The sequence below is a fragment of the Siniperca chuatsi genome, linkage group LG12, assembly GCF_020085105.1.
Source record: "Siniperca chuatsi isolate FFG_IHB_CAS linkage group LG12, ASM2008510v1, whole genome shotgun sequence".
Taxonomy (NCBI): Eukaryota; Metazoa; Chordata; class Actinopteri; order Centrarchiformes; family Sinipercidae; genus Siniperca; species Siniperca chuatsi.
The window spans coordinates 25141338-25164156 of record NC_058053.1 but is presented as its reverse complement, the minus strand read 5'-3'; the positions used below and the strand labels follow the sequence as shown (position 1 = coordinate 25164156).

Here is a 22819-nt window from a genome sequence, read left to right as displayed (position 1 = left end):
ACTAAAAGTAATAAGAGCACAATACTAGAGGACTAATATTATTCTGGTATTGTTGTGGCCCTGGCTTCTCTTTATAGCAGACAAGCAAAGTAGTCTTCAAAGATTTAAAGTATATAACAATCAGAACACAAGTAAATGCAAAACAAAGCAAATGCAAGGTCCCAGGTATCAGTTGGCAAACTGATATAAAAAAAATCTATTGAAAATTTGGATTAGTTTTCCATCCCAAGTCAAGGACAGGTTGTATTTTTCATGTCAAATAAAATGTTTTTACCAGTCACTTCCTGGGTGACTCAAGAGGCATTTCTGCAGCCAAGAAAAGTGTAATGCTCTAACTGGCTGCAGGTAATAAAGCCCTTTTTCTGCCTGAAATTCAGGAGAACCTGACTGTGTCCTGGTTGCCCCATTTGATGGCAACATTTTCAACACTAACAACTTTCAGAGGCTTAACATGCTCTCAAAGCCAAAGCAGAAAATGTATTCATAACTGATAAAGAGCAAGTTCCTCCGGTCCAAAAAATTAACAAAGAATAGTTTTTTAAAATAATTATAAGAAAGGAGAATCCATGTTTACACTGTAAAACTAAAATCATTTCTTTAGTCACCCAGATAAAGACCCAATCATGAGACTTGTACAACAAATAACTTTTATTTTGAAATTGTCATCCTGAGCAATTCATACAGCCCTTTAACATGGACATTTTACAATTGTCAAGTTAGTAAAAAATAATGTCATCTCCACTTACTTTTCTGTTATGTTAAAAAACAACTTCAAACGCTGTGTTATTATTTAACTTTGTAATATATATATATAAACTCTGAAATGCAGCCAACAAACCTGACGGCGGCGTGGCTGTAGTGTTAAGTGGAATCCACTAAATGCGTCGGAGAACGTTGTAACTTCCGTCAAATGAAAACAAAAAAGTGAGTGATTTCCCCCCCAATCGAATTGAAAGTGTACTTGGTCATTTATAAACTACTCGATTTTATGTCTTAAGGCCTGTGGAACATCTCTGAGAGTCATTATGTAAAAGCAGCTTCACAGATAATAAGCTGTGTTTAATGGCTACACTGATGGTTTTGTATGCTTTAGCTCATTTAGCCTATAGTTTAGATAACGAATAGAACAAGTTTAATTATAGGTAATATATTAAATATGTCATATCGGGAATAAGCAAAAACATACAAAACCATCCATGATGGCCTGATGCCGACATTATGGTGGACGTGAGATGCTAGGCTAATACTGTTTTTTGTGTAACCAAAAAAATACATTTGAAAAACTCAACAGCAATGTCTCTTTCCTCCAATCATGACCCGGTTACTCAAGATAAATCACAGACCTTGTTGTGTGCAGTTTCATGTAGGAACTATCGGTAGAAAGAAAATTGTTCCTACAAGTTCCATACAGTGCTATTATATTAAAAAAAATGCAGACATCTCTACAGCCGATATCTCCAAAACTCAGCAACTCACACCAAAACAATCTAGATGGATAAACAGCTCTACAGGTTAGAGGAAAAGTATGTATTTTTGATTTTGGGGTGAACTGTCCCTTTAATTATTCTTCACAATTTAACTATTTTTTCATATTTCACCTTTTCAAACTTCCACTGAAACAATTAGCTGATTAATTTTCTGTTGACTAATCGATTATTCAACAAAAAGATTTATGATCAGATAATTGTTTAAGTCACTTATCAAGCAAAAAAAAAAAAAAAAAGCTAAACATTCACTGGTACCAGCTTCTCAATCTGAAGATTTTCAGATTTTATATAATTGTGTATTTATGTAATTTAATAGACTAAACAATTTACAATCAATATTAAAACAAAGTAATAGAAAGATAATTAGAAAATTAAACAATCACTAATCGCAGCCCTACTTGAAATACGGGGAATTTAAAAGCACTTCTCCTCAGCGATGCTTCTGTGTGAATGGGCCCTTAGTGTGTGCTTAGAGTAGGTCCATGAAGACCATCGAGTTACTCTGATCAGATAACTCCATATCAAACAAAGCACTTTGTGCTTCCACATCACATCCTATTTTGTTGAAATACATTGACTTATGTCAAAATAAGCATTTTACTACATTTATATTCTTATTTCTCTTTCTATTCCATGTATAATAATTAAATGTTAATAAAAGCTTACATTAAGATATAAATTGGTGCTACATACGGACACTGCACAGCAGTTTGGCATCTGTTAATAAATTGCATAATAAAACTCATCTGTAAAACAAGTTAGCGTCCACACTTTTTCCTTGTACCTTCTGACAGCAGGAATGACTTTTCAAATAATGTCCACTAGGATATAAAACAGGAGGTCATAATGACTTTGGAGGATTTCAAATGTTCATGTAGGTAAGACTGAGGTCAAGAAGAAGTAGAAGATGTTTTCACGTGAGATCTACACCTTTCTCATCTACAACCAGCTCTGCCTGTCACTTTGTTACAATAGATGTTGGCTTTAAGAGAAAGTGAACTGAAACATTTTCAACTTCAAGTAGTTTTATGTTACTTTCCTGAAAGTGTCCTCACAGTAGATATATATTTTTGAAAGAAGATACTTTTTTTTCCTGAGGATACATAAGAAATCTTAAACTGGTTCCTCTCAAATAGCAAACAGTGAACACCAAACCAGCACTCAGTTTATAACCACTCTTCTCACAGCGTTAATGAGTTTAAGGTACTTTCTAGGAAATTTAAAGGACAAACGTCTGTGTTAACACACACTGTCGGGTTCTGCAGGGTTAAATTCTGGCGCTGGACTTGGATTTGGCAGCTTTCAAGAAATACATACTAGATACTATAATTTGTAAAAAGGTAATCATCACAGAGAAGCCTAAAGAACCTTAAAAAGTCAAATTAGGTTGCTGCTATAAGATTACTTTAATATGAAAGTTAAACTGCTTTAAGTTTAAAATTACAAATGTCGCTGGTAATATTAACTTTCTTTTTGTCTACCAACATGCATGTCCGACAGAGTAATCAAAGTTTAATCTTCAAGTATCTCTAACATACTGTAAGTCAGCATCATTAATCAAAATGAGGTTTTGTGAAACACACTAGTAACACCATCAACAAGTGAAAACAAAATCAAGTACTGACACTTTAAAGATGTTTGAAATAAGCTGCAGAGATCTCAACACACCACACAAAGTCTGGTGAGCTCAGAATGGGCTTTTTCTGCAGAGCTCCTCCTCTTCAACTCCCCATCCCTCCCTTCATTTGACTACTGAGAGCCCTTTTTTCTTCGCCTCTCTATTTCCACACAAACACTCACCCGCACACAGAGTCCATAAGGCTAGGAATGTGGCACTTGTGAGATCGGTTACTCAACAGTCCTCTTAACACCAAACCAACAACAGTCTTAGATTAAAGACATTAGAGAAGTCACAGTATTGTGTCATTATTTATCATCACAACTTTGGGCCACTGTGTTCTGTAAGGTTGTGTTGGCTTTGCCGTTTTATTCTCAGTAATGTGAGTGCGTAAAACACACAAACCAACAGCCTATGCTAACATTGCTTAGTGGTGTAGGTTGTGAGGAAGTCCAGTAAGTCTTATTCACAGTTTAGGTTTAGTACAAAAGGCGAGGACTAAGGTGTGTAGGCATTCACCAAAAATGGTGTTTAAAAAACACAAGGTTCTGTGTTTGCCGGGGCTGTTAACTACAGGTGCCGGTGAGAAGATGAAGTACCGTCCAGTTTGAGTAATACATCCATGAGTTTTAATACTTATCCAAAGCCAAACACATCACAGCAGATTCATAGACAATTATTTCAAACTTTTTGGCTAAACAACTATTTTCTTTGCTAGAGCTTCTGTGTACGGTTCTCTGCTGGGTCAATGCAGTGGTCTTATTGAACTGAATGTCATGTCTGCTTCTACTGTGGTCAAGTCTGCACTGCACTGCCATATAACAATGTAAATTTGACAAATTAAGCAGACATGAATCTCACTGTGATGGATTATGTATCTCTAGCAAGTCTCTGCAGGATGAGTTTAATACTGCAAAGAAATAAATGGAAATCACTGGCTGCTCAGAAGCTCAGAATACATTTTACCTAAAGTTGGACAATGGTTGGCATTTTATTGATTTGTAGGAAAAGGGCTTAAACATAAAAACAATGGTATGGTCCTTTAAGTGTTATATTTTCACTGGTGTTGCAGTAATGGAGGTTTACCTCAAGACCACAAAGGATGAGCCGCCATGAACTGACTGCCGTTTTGATTTTAGCACTGAAATAGCCAAAGTTCAAAAAGATCCTCTATAACTATATAGTAGTTACCGAAGGACTTCCTTCTGATAGCCAACTACAATTCTGGTAAACTCCCTTTTCCAGTGTTTTTAAGACTGGGCTTCAAGCTTATACAGTAGCTCTAAATACATTTCTCATCCAGGGTTTCAGAGCTACTAGATATGAAAGATCAATAGGAGGGTGTTTGGGGAGAGGTTAGGGCTAAGTCCTAGACCTTGAGCTTTGTGTCTGTTCTGGTTACTGAACATCGTGTTAGCAAACCGAGTCTCACAGCGAGGCCAACTGTTGGGGCAGCAGGGTGATGTTGGGCTGAGGGCTTGCACAGGCACTGCTGGTGACACTAGATCCAGGACTTGGCGAAACAGGCAGGCTGGAGACCGAAGCGACCTCCCTGTCCGAAGCGTAGTCATTGTCAATATGATGGGAGTGGTGCTGATGGCTGACCACCACCCTGGAGAACAAGACAGGAGAGGGCAGCAGGGAGGTAATCTGGTTAATTTAGTTGTGTAGTGTGTAATAAATCCTAATTCTAACCTATTCTAAGTAACTTGGATATTATGTTTAAGCCTGTGGCAAGTTTTAACATATAACCTTAGCAGGTATTTCTACAATAAACATGAAGGTGGCCTTTATGCCTTTTATAAGCTAATTAAATATGCACCCAAGTGAGGATTTGTCTATTTTAAATAAAGTCGAAAGTAATCCTTGTTGTTCTATGAAGTTTGTCTTGTTATGCTAAGTTACTGAGTTGAACACAGTAGTTTCTTTATTTTATTAACCTAATTTTACACACACAAGGATGGTCCCAAAAAGAACTCAAATACATAAAAGGACATGCATTATGCATTTAACTAAATATTACATATTCACATAATTAATATAATTATTAAGTTCTATACTGGATCAGCACTTGTAACATTTGGTTAATATTTTGTTCTCTGCATCTGTTAGGGATAAGAAAGCAGTATTGGCACATTCCTGACCCCTGACTTTTATTTTTATGTTGTGTGTGTAAGAGTGTGTGTTTACCTGGATCTGGAAGGGCTGACAAGATCTTGTCTCTGGGGTTCAAACCTTGAGATGTAGCTACACTTAGACCACTTTGGAGTCACACAACCAAGACAGAGAAAAACAGAAAGGTTCAACATTTCAAATCAAACCACAGATTTTCTGATTATAAAAAATATCACTTTCATCATTTATTCAGACAAATTAATTTAGTCTTTCCACAGTTCCTCACCATGTGAACAGGGTCACTGGTTCCCAGATGGACTCCTTTCTGACAGAGAGCCCTCAGCAGACTGATACCTGCATGTAAAACAGACATTCCACACACACAGAATTCATAAAATCTGGATTATATCTACCAGCTGTTTCCTCTGCCCTCTGTATGTTATTGCTTCGCTAAAATAAAGTGAGATGAGGAGCTCCTGTGTTTCTCCTTCATTTATGACTTGGAGATTAACCTCATTCTCTGTTCGGATGGTGAGCCGGGGGACTCTGATATTACCAACTTCCAGAAGGTTTCTGAATGAAGCTGCAAGTGTTAAAGGGTCTAAAACATATTAAAAAACTACAACAACAAACACCCATCTTCATCTCATCAGAGCTTTCAACTCAAGTTCACTATAATGTCGCCTACACAAACCACAGTTAGGGATGACACAGCTGACAATATCATAATTGTTTCAAACACATAAATTAATACAAATTGTGTGAAAATAAATTAGAGTAATAACACTTGTGGATTTGACCTGAGAGCTACTGTAATAAAAACAGCTAAAAATCCTTCAACAGTGCGGCTAATTTTCTGCACCTGCTTTTCAAAGATGCTGCTGCCTCAGCAACAGGGTTCAATCAACAACGATAAACCATTTACAGCTGTGATTTGTATGAATTTCCACATTTTTACCCCATATATTGTATCTATGTAACACCTTACATTACACATTACATTAACCCACACAAACAATTTTAGATGTGCTTCATTTCTGCTATTTTAACTTCAGTGCAGCCCCAAAGTAAATATAGATAAACAATCTCTGTCTCATTAGGGTCTAACAATGCACTGCAAATCCTTAATAAATCAACGCCACTGAGAGCACTATCATTATTGTGAAAATGCAAACATACCTTTTGTCCTGTTGTTCCAGTGCTTCTGTTCCCATTGGTCCAGCAGGATGTTGAGGTATCTCGGACACTCGAAGAAGCGGAGGTAGCGAGATGATGTCGGTGATGGGAAAACTCGCTCAAACTCTCCAAGACGATTCAGCTCGTCTTCACTCTCTGCTAACACGTGAACGTCCTCTGGAGTCAAGACATCCAACACTGAAGAGAGGAAGTCCTGACAGACAAGGAAAGAGTTGTGATTGTGCCTTTTGTTTTTGTTTTATTTCTAATGATAAAACCAGTACTTAAAATCACCACCAGCATCTACGCTATCAGTGGTACAGTGGTAGTACATAAAAATAGTCCAAGAATAACATTTGCTGTGGCTTTTTCTGAGAATTTTCTTCAATCTTGTGTGATTTTGCAATAAATTGAAGTTATGTTTAAAATGTCAGATGATGAAACTTTTGAGAGACTAAAACCTTTGATATGGAGCTGCTTTGGTTGCACCCACTTGAGCTTACTATTTAAACTTAGCTGAATAAACTTTTATTTAATGCACTGATTTTTAAGCATTAATTATCTCTGAATTAGCATATGTTGCCTTACTATTAATTCACTTTCCTTGGTCTGTTTTTTTAATGTTTGTATTCACTTACCTGGTCTGCGTAGCGCTGTGTGAGGTAAAAGGCCCGTTTGACCCTCTCATCAGCAGACAGATCTGGTTTGGTCCTTTCCCTGTTCCCCCCACACAGACTACACACACACACACACACGCACACGCGCACACGCACACGCACACACACACACACACGCACACACACACACACACACACACACACACACACACACACACACACACACACACACACACACACACAGAGAGAGAGGTGTTGATTCAACTATAAGGTCTTTTCTGTAGTTTGAGTTGAATTGAATTATATTGAACGTTGTTCCTAAATTGTGTCCAGAATTCACTAGTTTCATCTCAGTCACAGGAACCCCTTGTGTGGATGGTGCCTGTAAGGTGTAGTATCGCCTTCCTACCTGCTGGTGGAGCTGGAGGCACTACTGCTGCAGGGGCCGACCACATCTTCTCTTTGGGGTATCCGGAAGCCAGCCAGGTTCAGGAGGTCTCTGATCATCTGACCTTTAATGGAAACATCCAGCGCTGTGTTGGAATGGAGGCTGGACCAGAAAGACAACAGTTACAAGGTCTAGTTTGAAAATTTGCATGTGTTTTCATTAGGGGTGTCACGATTTCAATTCTAAATCAAAAGCAGGATCAGGGGTTTCTCCCAGTATTTTTTTTTCTCTCAATCCCAGCTTACTTACGCACATCCAGCACACGTACAGGGAAAAAAAACACTTCAAAAAAACACCAACACTTCAAAGATGACACAGCGTAGCTTACTGGTAGCTTGCAGCTGCACTTTTGACACCATGGCCACTGCCGGAGTCGGAGATGACAACAGCAACTGGAAAATCCTGAAGTGTGGCAAAATTTTGCCTTTCCCGCGAGTTAAGTCAACAACAAACGCATCGTTGATACAAAAACTACAGTTTGTAGGCTATGCTACACGCGGGTACCATACGCCACCTCAGGCAACATGACAAATATGGCAGGACGTCTTCCTAAAAAAATCGATTTGACTGGGAAAAGAACATCATTGATAGGATTGGAAATTCTAATTAGGTTTAGGCACCAAAACTACTTGGTCAGGTTTAGGAAAAGATCATGGTGTGATCAATATATATCAATATATATCTTGACTATTGGTTTCACACGTGAAATGAACCTCGGTCTTCTGTTTTTGACCCATTACAGTTATGTTTGATTCCTATGTACATTTAATACCAAATACTTCAGTAGAATTTTGAGATCAAGACTTCTTGGGTATTTAGGCTTGAATTGATTAACCTTTGATCAATATATTAAAATAATTTTGCTTAAAATTTTGCTCTGGCCTCTTTAAGTTTGTATTCAACATAATACCTATTATCTCAATGAAATGTACTGAAACAAATGTATATGTGACACAAAAAAGCAATTTATAACTTCGGCCGGTAAAAACATGCTTGGCCGGTGGATTTTTGCATCTACCAGTCCCCTTGGCCGGTGTGTGTGTTACCTTGGTGATATATTGACCTCCAGGATCCAGGGTTTGAGTTTCTCATCCAACATAATGTCAAAGCCGAACAGCTCGTGGCAGCTGTAAGGTGTCCGAAGGTGCATTTTCAGCAGACTGTTGACATACGGTTCTGATCTGATAACCAACACACAGGAGGGAGATAGCTTATTCCATAATCATTATTATTCATTATTTCAAAATGACTTTTCTAACAGAGTCTCCTTCATGACTCCAGCATTTCACAGACTTTCCTGAGACTCCCTTCCTGTACCTTCTCCTCTACACCCCAAATAAAAAAAGATTTCTCTGAGATTTGTTAGTGAGGGTACTGTCAAAAACACAGTGACTCAAACAACCCTGAGATTTGTTAAAGCTGCAACGTGCAAAATTTAAATGATTCCATTTTTCCCCTCCTGTGACCACACTGACAGCAGCATTTTATTTTGACAAATTTCAGTTTCAGTTAAGAGGGATTGGTTGCTCTGCTGCAAACACTCACTTCCTGTTAAGACTGAGGATCACCTGGAGAAGGGTTCGCTGTATCACCAAAGAGATATCTGCAGTGATACAAGATACTTAATGGCACCGTCTAAAAACTATATTAATGTATTATTTTTGCAGCAAGTAGTGTCATTCAAGCTACTGCATATTAAATGACTAATAAAGTTAGATATTTGTCAGCCAAGGTATACTATATATCTACTTTGAAAACAGGTTGTTAGTCATCTATGTCATACAATATTTAGAAGTACAAAGTGAAAGGAAACTTGGTGTATTAGTAAACTAGTGAAACAAAATGCTTCATTAGGTTGTGATGCAAAAGCAACAACAGTTCACTTAAAGCTAGAGTGCAGGACTGCGGGATGAACGTTCGTTACATTCAAGCCCTTGCCAAACAAGTTCACACAATGCTGATTAAGCCTATGACCGGCAGGTAAATCTCTCTGTATTTCGCAGTATACAGAATTTTTAAATCTGGCGTCTGTGGCGAGATTCCTGCTCTGGCGTACCGGTAATGATGCATTTTACGCCAACCAACAATGATTGGTTTGGTTTTGATATGATTTGATTTGGCTTGCCAGAGCAAGCATTGTTTATTGTTTATTTTGTTTATTATGATTATGATGATGTGTTAATATGCTTTGGCAACGTTGTATTGTATGCAGTCACGCCAATAAGGCCACTTGAATTGAAACTGAACGGAGCTGACAAACCAAGGAGTTCAATAAACGTTTCTGATGCTCCAGACAAAAAAGAAACTGCATTTCAACACAGATAACCGCTGGTGTAGCTTTAGCTTTTCCTTGTTGGAGAGCGCTGAGAGAAGGGTGAGTTCCACACTTCAGATTTAAAGTTTCATAAATAAAAACAAATGATAAAAAAACAACAATAAAAATTGTGTAAATAAAAATAAAACAATTGCTCTGCCGTTCTGCAGCCAATAAATGACTGAATGGCCAAACTTACGCAATGATTGTTTTGATCACGATGTCTTTAATCTTCTCCCAGATCAGAGTGGTGTTGACTCCCTTAGATCCAAGATACTGCCACAAGGCCTTCAAAGCCCTGAAAACACACATTTTGTTGCAGTTGGGGAACACATGTGCTAAGTCACCATACATATAATAGCAGCAAAGATGTGTCGCAGATTTGAGTTCCACTTTTACAAACATTTGTGGGAGAGGAACCTTCTTTGGCTGCAGAATTATAGTCGTCGGTTTACATAAACTCTTTGGAAGGAGCCAAAAAAACCAGAATCCAGTAATTACTAATTCATCCTATCCGCCTCTCTCTCTCTCTCTCTCTCTCAAGTTTCAATCTCTTCTTGTACAAAGTGTTGGCCAGGCCGCATTCAGTCAGGCTGTGCTCTTAATCCTCCCTTCCCACTTGTCAAACACACACACATTACTTCCTTCTACTCCCCCATTTTACCCCCTGCTTCTTTTAAGCTTCCTCATCCTGCCTCATTCCGTGCTTTCACCTCTTCAGTTGACCACCTTCCTTCCCTCCATGCTTCTCTGATTCAAACATAAACCTTTCTGTTACCATTTGTGTCCCTGGCAGGCCTGGTCATCGCTGTTCGTCTGGTATTCAGAATTTTTCTTGTTGACGCTGTAGTTGGTCAGGTGCATGAACTTGTTACCCAGACTCTTCATGGAAGACGAATACCTAAAGAGGAGAAACACAAATGTGAAAATAAATCAAATATGACCTCTATCATCTTATTCAAAGTGTAACCAATCAGCCATATTGATTTTTAGATCATATATTTTTTATATATCATATTTGTACATATACTTTACTAGATCCTAATATTTTTCCTGCTTAAATGACAGTCTTTCACCTTGGGATCATTTATGTTCCATTTTACGTCAACTAATCTACAGTATTTGGCCTTGTCACTGTGGTGGATGTGATGAAAACTGACTTGCAGCTGGCGAATCGAACCAGTCCGTCAGAGAATATGTAAATTCTGAGCGGGTCGTAGGACGTCACATAGACGTAGATCCGCAGGTCAAACTTGTTACCACTGATGAGGTAGGGCTTGTGAAGGTACCTGCAAAACACAACCAGAATAAAAATGTTTTATCCTAATGACTAATGAATAATGTAGTAGGTACTGGAAAATGGTCTCTGGGCTACTAAGTTTCCAACTTCTAACCATTAGAAGTCTATATTGGGCTACTTACTTCTGGACCAGTAGTGGTCTCTTGCGGGGCATCTGGCTCCATTTGTGGATGACCTGGATACCTATTCCTCTGGCTGACGCAGGCTATTAGAGATGAGAGGAGAAAGAGAGAATGTAAAAAAACAAATAAAGTGATAAAAAAAAAAAAAAAAAAAAACACATTTCCTTTAGGGGTGTAACAATACGTGTATTCATCCCGAACCATTCGGTACAGGACGTTCAGTTCGGTATGCGACTCGGTTCGGTACACCCTGTGACCCAAACAATTACTGTCAAAATAGTCTATTTATGTCTACTACTCGCACGCCGGGAAAAGAAATTCTAGAGTGCGAGTTTTACCCGGAAAGTTATGGCAGTGCACCAGTTGTTGTCTGTCAGCTGTAGCATGCTAATCGTCTTAGTCTGGTTAGCAAGGTTAGTCAGGCTCATGTGGTGTGGCTGCCTCCGAATGACAAACACAAATGAGACATTTAGATCCACTGTATGGGAGCATTACGGTTTCCCAGTTAGTTACAAAAATGGGCAACGATTAGTGTCAAACTGTTTTTGAGTGACTTAACTGTTACAGTAAGAATTATAACCAATGAGCCATTGTTGAATGCTTACATTTTTCAAATGACAAAAATGTTATTTTTCTAATTTTTTTTGGTTTTATTTTTTTTTGCTGTATCAAAAACCTACTGAACCATGACTCTAAAACCAAGGTACATACTGAACCATGAATTTTGCGTACCATTACGCCCCTAATTTCCTTAAATTTCAATATATCTTTCCTCAAAGCATCATGATCTGGATTACTCATTTGGAACATTAATTAATTACCAAACAACTAACTTGTTTCACTTTTTACAACTATTAAAGCCAACCATCACCATCGTCAGGCAGAACAACTAATTATATAGCAACTGAAACCCAAAAGTTTACAACAAAAAAATCTAAAGATTAATAAATAATCCTTACAGAAACATAAATCTGCTGTCCTGTCAAGGCTGTAATTCAACACTTACTGATGTTTGCTTGCAGCCACAAAATCCAAAAGACAAGTTCACATTTAGTCTATTTTTTTCCCCCCTGTAAAGTAAACGAACAAGATGATTATCTACTAGCTGAACATACAGGTTTGATGATCCATTTCTGCCTGGAGCCACCATCCTCCCAGGCCTTGCGGAGCAGCTTGATGTCCTGAGGAAGGATGAAGGTGCGGGGGAAAAAGCTGAACTCCTGTTTGCCAAAGCGAACCTGCATCTTGGACAGGTTCCTCCACAGCCGGTCCTTTCTGCCAATCTGAAATGTTCCCGGGAAGTGGTTCAACTAGGACAAAAGAAACACAAACACGGCAGAGTTAAGCGGAATTCTGGACAGAAGATCTAAAAGGTAATTTGATAATTTCACCTTGCTTAAAGTTAAGGCTTCCTGGGAGCACGAGCTGGAATGAGTAGTGTATCTACAGTTTCTCACCTTCTGGTGCTCTCCGAGGGCCTTGAAGCCAGGAGACTTCATGTGGTGTCCCCAGCAGCCCAACCAGTCATGGCTTTCTATATGAACAACAGAACGGCAAATGGATTTAGATCATCTAGGACAGTTATCGCTTACATCTTGATTTACATTTCAGCTTGTGCACTTACACTGAAATTTTATTTTACAAGTGTCTAGGGGCGGTGAACTACAAATGTGTTGCACATGAAAATGTATCTTAGCAACAACTCTCACTGACAGACACGTGTTGACTTACTCTTGGTGACTTTGAAGTGGGACCTGCCGATGGTGTGTTTGACAATATTTGGAGTGACGGTGCTCATCTTCCATTTTAACAGGCGTCTTTGTTCTGCAGGCAGCAGTTCCACTGCAGAGCATACAACACAAAAGCTGTATGTAATTTATGACTGTATTTTACACAGACTACAGGCATAATGCAAATATGTAAACAGTTCACAGCACCTACTGAAAATAATCAATATGTTGGTATTAGATGTAAACTGTTCAATAATTAGTTAAATAAAAGGGAAATCACATTTAAACTGGCTTAATTAAAATATAATAAACACAACACACTTAACATACTGCCTTTATCCATCTCAAAGAGGAATCAGCATTAACCAGTGGATTAACCAAAAATGTAAAACTTGAAATTTGGTCGTCAGAAAGAGATAGTCCATTTCATTACATTATTTTACAACAATTAAAAGCTGGCTTGAACTCAGCTGCCACTATGTTCAGCTGTGTGGTGATTTCTTAAGGTTTTAGCTGAATAACAGCTTTAGTAACAGACATTCCTTCATTCTGTTAATCATCCCATACTAACACACTCTCCTGTCACATTCTTGGAAATGGTTTTGGGATCGTTAAAGACGGTTAAAGTCTGTTTTTTGTCTGCTAGGGCTTGCCATCTTCTAACATGACATCCTGTCAATGATCGCAATTAGCTGAAAACTCTCAAAGCCTCGGTTAACTTTGCCTACTGTTACAGATACTGTTTGTTTCCCACCACAGACGTGCATGTCCTGACCTTTCTCGCTGGCGGTGCTGAAGTAGAGTGTTGGAGGGATAAGGGGGAACAAACTGGGAACCAAAGCTGGTCTCTCCTCTCGATCATCTTCTGCCCCCAATAACATCGGCTCTTCAACACTGAGAGAAAAAGTGAGAGAGACAGAGTGAAGAGAAACAGATTTATGATTAGTGGACATCCAAATACATGCAGCCTCTCACTTCTACACCAACATCATAACAGTATTATATTTTGCTGTTCATTTCAAAGGGAGAAGGTTGCATGCGATGGTCAGATTGGGAACTGTGATATAGACTTCAATGAAAAATAATTATTCTTATCAATGACAAATGTGTCAAGAAGTGACATCTTACAACTGTTAAGTTAAAGCACAAACTCTAAAGACATTAAAATAACACATTTCTATATGTTGCAAACACGTAAACTCCATCTATAATGATTGTTCTGCCAAGTTTTGCTGCTGAAGACTGTCCGGCTCCTGTTCTTTCAGCACCACACCGCTGCTTTGCTTGTTACTATTAAAAGGTCCAGTATGCAACATTTAGGAGAAGCTATTGGCAGAAATGGAATATAATATAGTATATTATGTTTTCATTAGTGTATAATCGCCTGAAAATAAGAATTGTTGTTTTTTCATTACCTTAGAATAAGCCATTTTTATGTACAGAGGGAGCGGGTCCCCTTCCACAGAGGTCGCCATGTCGCACCACCATGTTTCTACAGTAGCCCAGAACAGACAAACCAAACATTGGCTCTAGCGAGGGCCTTTTGAGTTTTTTGCGAGTTTCGTGGCCACCGTAGTTTCTCCTACACGCTTGGAAGGGGAGGGTGATCTGAGCGGTATTAAAATGGTTGCAAACTGCAATTTCAACACTAGATGCCACTAAATCCTACACACTGGACCTTTAAACAAGCAAACTGCAGTCTCACAATAAAAGTAATGCAACTCGAGTTACTTTCACTGACTTCTAACTAACGGATGTTGGCATCCAGTCACCACTCTAGTTTGTAACACGAATCGAGTGTTGACTGGATGGATGATCGTTTGCACTATGCACTGGTAACATGATGCTTGTGTGAATTTGGGGTTAGAGACATCACACATTGAGTACAAGTACATTTTGACAACACGAGTCAAGACAAATGAAGGAGGCCTTCTAGAAAGAAACTTTCTGATCTACTTAAAATTAATGTTCCCACATTTTAGATTCTAACTTCTATTCACAGAGACATAATTAACCTCAACAAAATAACACTAGTGCTGTAGCAAGATGAGAGCCAGTTGTATCAGTGACATGTACTTTTACACAGCCGTAAAACCTTTTTCTAAAACAGGCAGTTGCAAGTTAAGTCCAACATTAGCAGATTCCTGAGCTCCTTTTTCAACATAACATCACTGTTCACATCAGACGAACACAAAATAATGAGAACACTCACATGACAGTCATATAGGCAAGGAAGAAAAGATGATATTATCCTCTGCTAAATATTTTCTCTTAAATAAAATCCTTCCACCACCGACAGGAATTCGATGGCATTACAGCTAGACTAGGCTAACTTAACACTACACTATACATACAGGAGCTATAGCTTTCAGGAAAGGGTGGGAGGATAGTGGGGTGTATGTAAATGAACACAAACAAATCAGCTGGTTGGGGGAAAAAAAAGTTGACAATAGCGGTCCCTATCCAGGCTGTTTTAGCAGAGAATCAGCACCAAGTTCTACTGTTGAGGCCATCACAGTGGAGAACAACATGATACACAATGCAGCAGACCTTTCCACCACGCTCTGCTGCTTTCAGCCTCTTTTAACAATGCAGTGGGAGAGAATGAAAGAGAGAGCAAGAGTCCACAGGATCTGATGGATATAACTTTTATGCCATTTTAGAAGACCAATTATAAACCAGGCTTGGATGTTGGGCGGTCCAAGGAAAGGACACTGACATTTTGAACTATTCTTAAGTTGTTCAAGTTGAGAAAAAAACTTAAATTGTCTTTTCAGACTCATAAATGGGCTTAGCACCAAAAGTATTGGTCAGTTAAATGGACAATAAAAGTACACTACCTAATGAACATTGTTTTTTAAATTATTGATTCATTTTATTTTATCTGCCCCCCCAAGTATTTATATGGCCATAGTGAAACCGCAATGGAGCTTTAAAGACACTTGTAGATATAGTTCATAAATTCATATAGAAAAGTAGGAGATCTGTATGATTTGAATAGCTGCCAACAGTGATTATGCTTCTCTAGGTGCATATGAGGGGGAAAAAAGGGACTAAGCATATAACAGAATGTGGTGGAAAGACTCTCTCGGAGTGAGCGTATATTTACACATTTCTAGAATTAGAAGGCTCTCTGCTCCGTGAGAAAGAAAAACAGACGAGAGTCCACAAAACAAACTGTCCAAAAGTGCTCCAAAAACAGTCCTCTACAGAGTTTGCATCAGTCAGTGTTTATGTTCTTGTGGTCATGTTAAATGTCAACAGAAATAAAAATAATTACGTTTGTGCGTGTGTGGTTATAGAGCGTGTCATACCCAGAAAGGAGACCAAAGGATGCTGTGGATGAGGTGCCATTGATTGATGAACAGTCTGAATCATCTGAAGAAAACAGAAGACAACTAAAATCTGCGGTTTAAAACATCAATAGTGCAAACTGCCAGCTGATTAAAGGCAGCTGAGTATGTACTCAGAGTGTATATTGTAGGTCTGAATGTGTATGTGTGTGTGTGTGTTTTTAACATCTTACCATCATCACTACAGGCATTTTCCAGCTCATCAGGCAGCTCCTCCTCAACTCCATCCACCTGCATAACACCCTCCTGGCTGGAAACAATTTATATGAGGTGAAATATTCAGAGTGAGAATTAGAAGGAGGAAAAAACAGAACTGCATATATTGATTGAGAAGCAATTAGCTTTTGTTCACCCAGAAAGCTGAGTCTCTCCAACCTGACACTCCTCCATTGACGAGGGTGAGGAAAGGAATGGAGATGAAGATGCCAAGGAGGCAGGCTGTCCCTGCTTTGTTAGGTGGATCGCGGAGATCTGAGTGGTCACGGAGCCCATCAAGGCTCCTGCAGGACAGGAGGCCACATCTATGAGAACAGTAATACAGAGTTTGTAATGGTCCATTTCTGGTTTCATGCTGGCTACTTAAGAACTGAATACATGAATCATGTGTCTTTCTGCCTAGTTGACTAATATTTTGTGGTATTTCAGTGGAAAACAAATTAACTGCAAACTCCTCCTTGAAAATGTTTATTTCTTTAAAACGCTTGAACACTTAGCTTGAGTATTTTTCTTAAACGTTAAATATTCAATACTAAATACGCAACAATTAACGTAAAAAACAGGACTCCAGACAAACTTTATACATTTGTGGCACTGGTGCGCCTAAGACAGTAACGGTATATATCACGGCAAATTCACTCTTCTTAAAATTGCAACTGCATGGCAGCTATTACTGTACTCTTAACTGAATTACTAGGACATATTTCACATAGTACAGAGGTATTTTAAGAACATTTATTGTGCAAAACTGCAATAATAGAAAAAAAATACAAAACCTTATATATTTGTCTATTGAAAATTATCTATCTATCTATCTATCTATCTATCTATCTATCTATATATATATAAATAAAATATTTGAAAGAATACATTAATACATTACCCTATTTCAAGTAGGTTGTTTCTTATTTCACTATTTTAATTCTACTTAATTCTCCACCTTGTTTTAGTGTTTACTCACAAACTACTTTAATCTGCTCACCTTGATCTTCCCTTCCACACAGAAACATGCATGGCATTATGCAGACCTGCTAAATTTCAGGCACACTGGTGTGACCAATGAAAATGTTTAGTCGCACTTGACAGATTTTTGTTCGCAAAGTATTACTTATTAAGAGTTTAAAACTCAAAAACTCAGTTAATCTGCTTCACCAGGACTGTGGGGAGTGGTTTGATCAGATTTGACTGACAGTGACCAAACAGCCCATCAACTGTCATCAGCTTCTGATCAAAATTTTGCTAAATCCTAATTGGTGCACTGAAGTATGTTACGTGACATCACCTTTTTCCATAGCTGAGCCACGCCCACTTGAAAACTGAAATCTCTCATGAAACAACCAAAACTGTTCTAACTTTGGTAGAAAATAGTGTGCTCATGTGGGAGCCCATTACTCTTACTATAGTAACTGATTAAGAAAATAAGTGCCTTTAAAACAAGGCCACTCTTCACACACACTGTGGGCATGCTTTCTTAAATAAAAGCTAAAAAAATTGCTCTACAGAAGCGTATGTGCTGCAGAGATGGAAACTAACTAGTGGCATAAATTGCAGCTTTCTTCCAAGCTTACATGCTGTCTGTCTATTAGATATTTTCTTCTATAATCAAAAGACAGAAACCGTGCAAAACTGTCACTATATTGTGTTAGCTAACGCTAAAATATTTACAATCAACACAACAACATTTTCACAAAACTATAGTGAGATGTGCAGGTGTCCTAATCTCCCAAGATATCATTATCGTGTATACACGTCCTTGGGATAATAATAGCTTTCTGTCTCTATAGATGAGCATTACCAAAGTTTCTTAAAGGGAAACATTGTATCATTACAATGTGGGTAGTATATGCAAATGAACAATGTTCATCCGTGTTGCCTGCTGTTGTTCGAACTACAGATTGTACTTCTGCATTTTTTGTATTCCCGCCTCCACGTACAGTCGGATCGAGAGAGGAGTGGCTCCTCAACACTCCAAAATCAAAACATCCTGTCCATGAAGTTTACACTTCAGCAATAGGCGCGGCCTGGGACTGGTCCAGTGCATTCTGGTTGTTGTAGGTTTTCTACCTTTTGAGCAAAAGGGAATACCACAGCCCTTTTTTCACTGTTTTCTCTGGTCATGTAGCAAATTAAAAAAATATTTGAGTCTTTCTACTGCATAGACAGCCCAGTTTTATGAAACGACCATTACATAATAATACACCTTTAAGGAAGTTATTATTGCTTTGGCCTCCAGTAAGCTCAGTATTACCAGAACTCAAGGTACTCTTGAATAATTCTGCAAAACTTGTCTTCAACATGTTTGAGGTTCTTGATTCCCAATCTGCAGATTCAATAACCAGACAATCTACCATTATGTTGTCCTGGGTTGTCTTTGACAGCTACAGTATGTGTCATAGTAAAACAATAATTCTGATTACCTGTGATGGCATCTAGCGGTGTGGGCTGCTTCTCCTGAGTGGCACTGACACTGGCACTGAGGACAGTTGGCATGGGGGCATTTGGAAAGGGACTGGCTGCTGGAGGACTGATTCTTCTGCATGTGGACAAGGAGCTTCCCAGTGGACATTGACATTCTGGGGCCTGCTTGTTTTGGTCTAGTGATGCTAATGTTTGGGGCTTGCTGTTTGTAGTTGCTGCCACCACTGCTGGAGGACCACCTCTTACTAGCAACTGATTGTTTAAAGCAGTTATTGTTGTGCAACTGTTTTGTGTCTGACTGCATTTTGTTGCTGGTTTAGCTGACTGGCTCCTCCTCGTAGTTTCTCTTGTTGTGCTTCTTATTTCTACTTTTGTGCTGTCAAGGCCGGAGGCATCCTTTCCCAATGCTGCCTCCTGATGTTCACAAAGAGTAAGGCATAGAGGAGGCACTGATGGCAAGGAGGAACAGTCTGCAGCTTGAAGCTAAGACAAAACAAGGAAAGGTCAAATGTGGAAGAGGAGGAGGCAGTAAGTGGACTTACATAAAGCTTACCAAATGTAAAAGATTCTGGAACGCTAACATAAAATCAGTAATTGCAAGGCCTGGTATTGCTGCACTATAGACAGCTCAGCTCTAAGGCACTGACATTAAAAGGAGAGCTTAGTTCATCAACAAGAGTATGTGTAATAAATAATAATCCTAACTATGATTAACTGACTAAAATGTTTCCTTCATGTGAGCTTCATTGAGCAAAATAATATTCGGTTAAATTTATGCAAACATTATCAATGCTTACATACAACAAATCCAAAGCATTCAATGCTCATAATGCATTTTACATGAAACAATAGCCTGCCCGATACTGGATTTTTGAGGCTGATACTGATACAGATATTCAGGAGTTCAAAATATCCATTAACAATATATCATCCAATATTTTCTCTTTTTATAAACATAAATGCATAACATAAACAAACAATCTTGATACTGATCCCTTAGATTTGTTTAAGAATTGTGACCAAGAGATTTATACTAACTGGGAGAATTTATAATTGAAAATCAACTTGTCAGTGTTCTCTGGTGGAAAAAACTATGTAATGGTGACACTTCACCTCAAACCTACTTTGGCATTTCTGTACTACAATTTCTTGTTACTTATATGCTGTCATATACACTGATACGGATCTATCATCAGGCCTGGCTGATAGATCGGGCTAGCTCTATATGAAACCATACTTTTCCACTGTATTAATCGATACAAAAAGATATTCTTCACTATACAGCCATTGATTACTTGGTGGCCAATATAGTTCTAAATGGACAGCAGGAGCTTAAAATGTGGCTACTGTGGCATCCACATAGGGAAACATCAATACTCACCATCAACTTGTAGGTTTGCTTCAGAGTGGGCTGTCCATTGATGAACAGGTCTTGATGACAATCTGACAAAAGAGGCTCCAACCCCAATGGCACATCACCTGTGGCAGCCTGATGTCTGCTCATTGCTAAACCGTTTCCAGGTTGAGACGTTTGGAGCGGCATACATTTCTGCATGGTACCCATCAGCTGGACATTTAACCTGATCTGGCATTCCTTCTTGTGGATGGAGGAAGGGGCACTGGTCTCTGTGAAGCTGCTACCAACCTGCTTCAGTCCTCTTGCCAGTACCTGGTTTGGGCTTTGAATCCCATTAGGTTGTTGTGGCAGGTTTGGAGAGCCATCTGACACAGTGGTGAATTGGCACTGGGTGTTGGTTTTATTTCCGTCCCCATTCTCCCATACAGAAACCACAGATTGGGCCACTGTTGTCTGCCTCAAGGGGGAAGCAGATGAGGCAACATTACAGGAGAGAGGTTTGGCTTGATCCTTTCTCCTGGATAGCTCTAGGGAAGTCTGACTAAAAGGCACTTTAGTGGCTGCAACTGTCTTGGTGTTTGTACCGACAGGGGCTGTAGTGGTGGAACTATCTGCGTTGGAGCAAGCCCGAAGCTTCCCCCCACCCCAGGGGGAGGACTGGTTGGTGGGCATGGCACCACCTAATGAAGATGTGGTTATTTCTGAAGGACTGAGTTTAGGGGCAGAGGTCTTGGGTGGTGATTGATAGGCAGGATAGGAATAACAGTCGAGACAATACCAAAGCCTGAGGTGGAGGAAAGTTCTTACATAAAAGACCCCTGTTCCTCCTGGTAACTCCCCTCTCAATGAGTGGTTCTTCTGTAGGAATGACTTTTGAGATGTCAGCTCCGGCTCAATGGAGTTGCAAATTTTCTGTTGGTCACTGTAGATTGACTACAGGTACTTGACAAATCCGTAAACATAACTGCCGCCACAACTGAAGTGACAGCAGGACACTGTTAGCTCTTGGTAGCGATGCAGGGTTATAAGCCTTCACATGAGGCTCAAACAGGCAGGCACATATACGATTTTTTTCCTGAGGCAAAATGGTTGCCACTCTAACTAACAGTCACACTCAGAGTTTGATATAAGACCGAGGATGAGTCAAAGAGTCTTGAAGACATTAGCTGATGCAGACTGAGCCAGAAGCAATTGCGCCTCCTTCTTCTCAACAACTCTGAGGATGAAATCTAAGCTTCAAGTTGCCTATGACTGCATACTTGGCTCACACTAATGTATCAGGTCTTGGAGGAGAAAGTAGTGTCCTTGGAGTTCTCATATCTTCCTCAGTTGATTCACAGGAGGCAATAAACCAACAGCTGTCACCATTGAAACTACACAAGAAGAGAGGCAGAGTCAGTCTAAGAGAGTCCATAAATTATTAGAAGAGTAAACCCTGCCATGAAGAATTCCCTCTTGTATGGAAAGAAAGCCATTAAAAACCTTTTTAGTACATTAACCAACACTTAAAGTTATCTGGTATCCCTTCACAGCTGTTTAAAAACAATTTTCTCAAGATGTTTTTGTTTGAGAGGTAGGAAAAGTAAACATCATCATAAATACAACAGTGAAAACATCAACCAAATGCTAAAAAAAACAAGCATTTAATTTTTCAAGCCCCTTTTCAACAATGGCTATTAAGTTATACCACACTGAAAAGGTTGGTGTTGTGATGCTTGAGTTTAGGACCTTCGTTGATGCCAATTTTATGGCATTTGTGACGGCAGTTGTATTGAGTAATATTAAAGAGATACACTATCACTGAAATCGCGGCTATGTGAGCTAGCTAGCTGAGTTAGCTAGCCTGTATCACTAAAGCACTCTATCCTCCATACATTATATTTACAGATGTTGCCAGTAGTTTGCTATTTTTCTTAAACTGTGTCTTTTGAGTTCTCTTTTCAGTGGGCATCCTACCGTGTGCTGAAACTAGCAAACACTGCTGTCAATGTGATGAATGTCCTGGATAGGAGCGTAGTTTCACGTGTGTGCTTAACGTCACCGCTTCATGGTTAGCTTAATGTTAGCTAACTAACTAACAAATATGTTGTAATTGTCTAGAATAATAACGTTAGCTCAGGCCACACTGACTTTAAGACCAACATATTCTTGAACATAGTACAGTCATCCTTACGCTTTAACAGAACGGACCTGACAGCTAACTAGTTATTACCAATAAACTTACGCTAGGTTATGTCAGTTTCTGCTTAACGTTACCACTGCACCGTTCAGAAAGCGTTAGCATAGCAACAACGACCAAGAAACAGCAACTGTCATAGGGTTTTTTGGAAGACCCCCCGGTGTCAACAATAAAACACAGCCTTGCTATCAGTTTATACAAATATGTTTATACCTACTTCGTCCCCTGTAATGTCCCCTGACATGTTGTTCCGTTGGTCTGTAGAGGGGCTACTCGTTAGACTTGCTTACATTGCAGTAGCTAGCTGAAAAGTCCGAGTGACACATCATGGACGAAGATTGTCTATTGCGACAAGAGCCACTCAGACAA

General features: G+C 39.1%; 1 protein-coding gene across 5 annotated transcripts; it reads right to left on the bottom strand.

The window, feature by feature from the left end:
• Positions 1-624: 624 nt before the first annotated feature.
• On the bottom strand, positions 625-22819 carry ttll4 (tubulin tyrosine ligase-like family, member 4). 5 transcript variants are annotated; one of them, XM_044216857.1, is made up of 21 exons: positions 22668-22819; positions 20296-21644; positions 18914-19397; positions 16633-16801; positions 16454-16530; positions 16242-16305; positions 13703-13821; positions 12929-13039; positions 12655-12731; positions 12313-12507; positions 11198-11280; positions 10936-11064; positions 10554-10676; positions 9975-10073; positions 8508-8642; positions 7423-7563; positions 7035-7131; positions 6400-6610; positions 5507-5574; positions 5296-5366; positions 625-4717 (listed from the first exon to the last, which is right to left on the bottom strand). In XM_044216857.1, the coding sequence occupies exons 2-21, from the start codon at positions 20941-20943 to the stop codon at positions 4534-4536; spliced, it is 3285 nt and encodes a 1094-aa protein (XP_044072792.1). In that variant the 5' UTR covers positions 20944-21644; positions 22668-22819; the 3' UTR covers positions 625-4533. The 5 variants fall into 5 exon arrangements, with proteins under 5 accessions (XP_044072792.1, XP_044072793.1, XP_044072794.1 ...); XM_044216858.1 differs by having other exon boundaries at positions 22664-22809; XM_044216859.1 differs by lacking the exon at positions 22668-22819 and adding an exon at positions 22228-22358.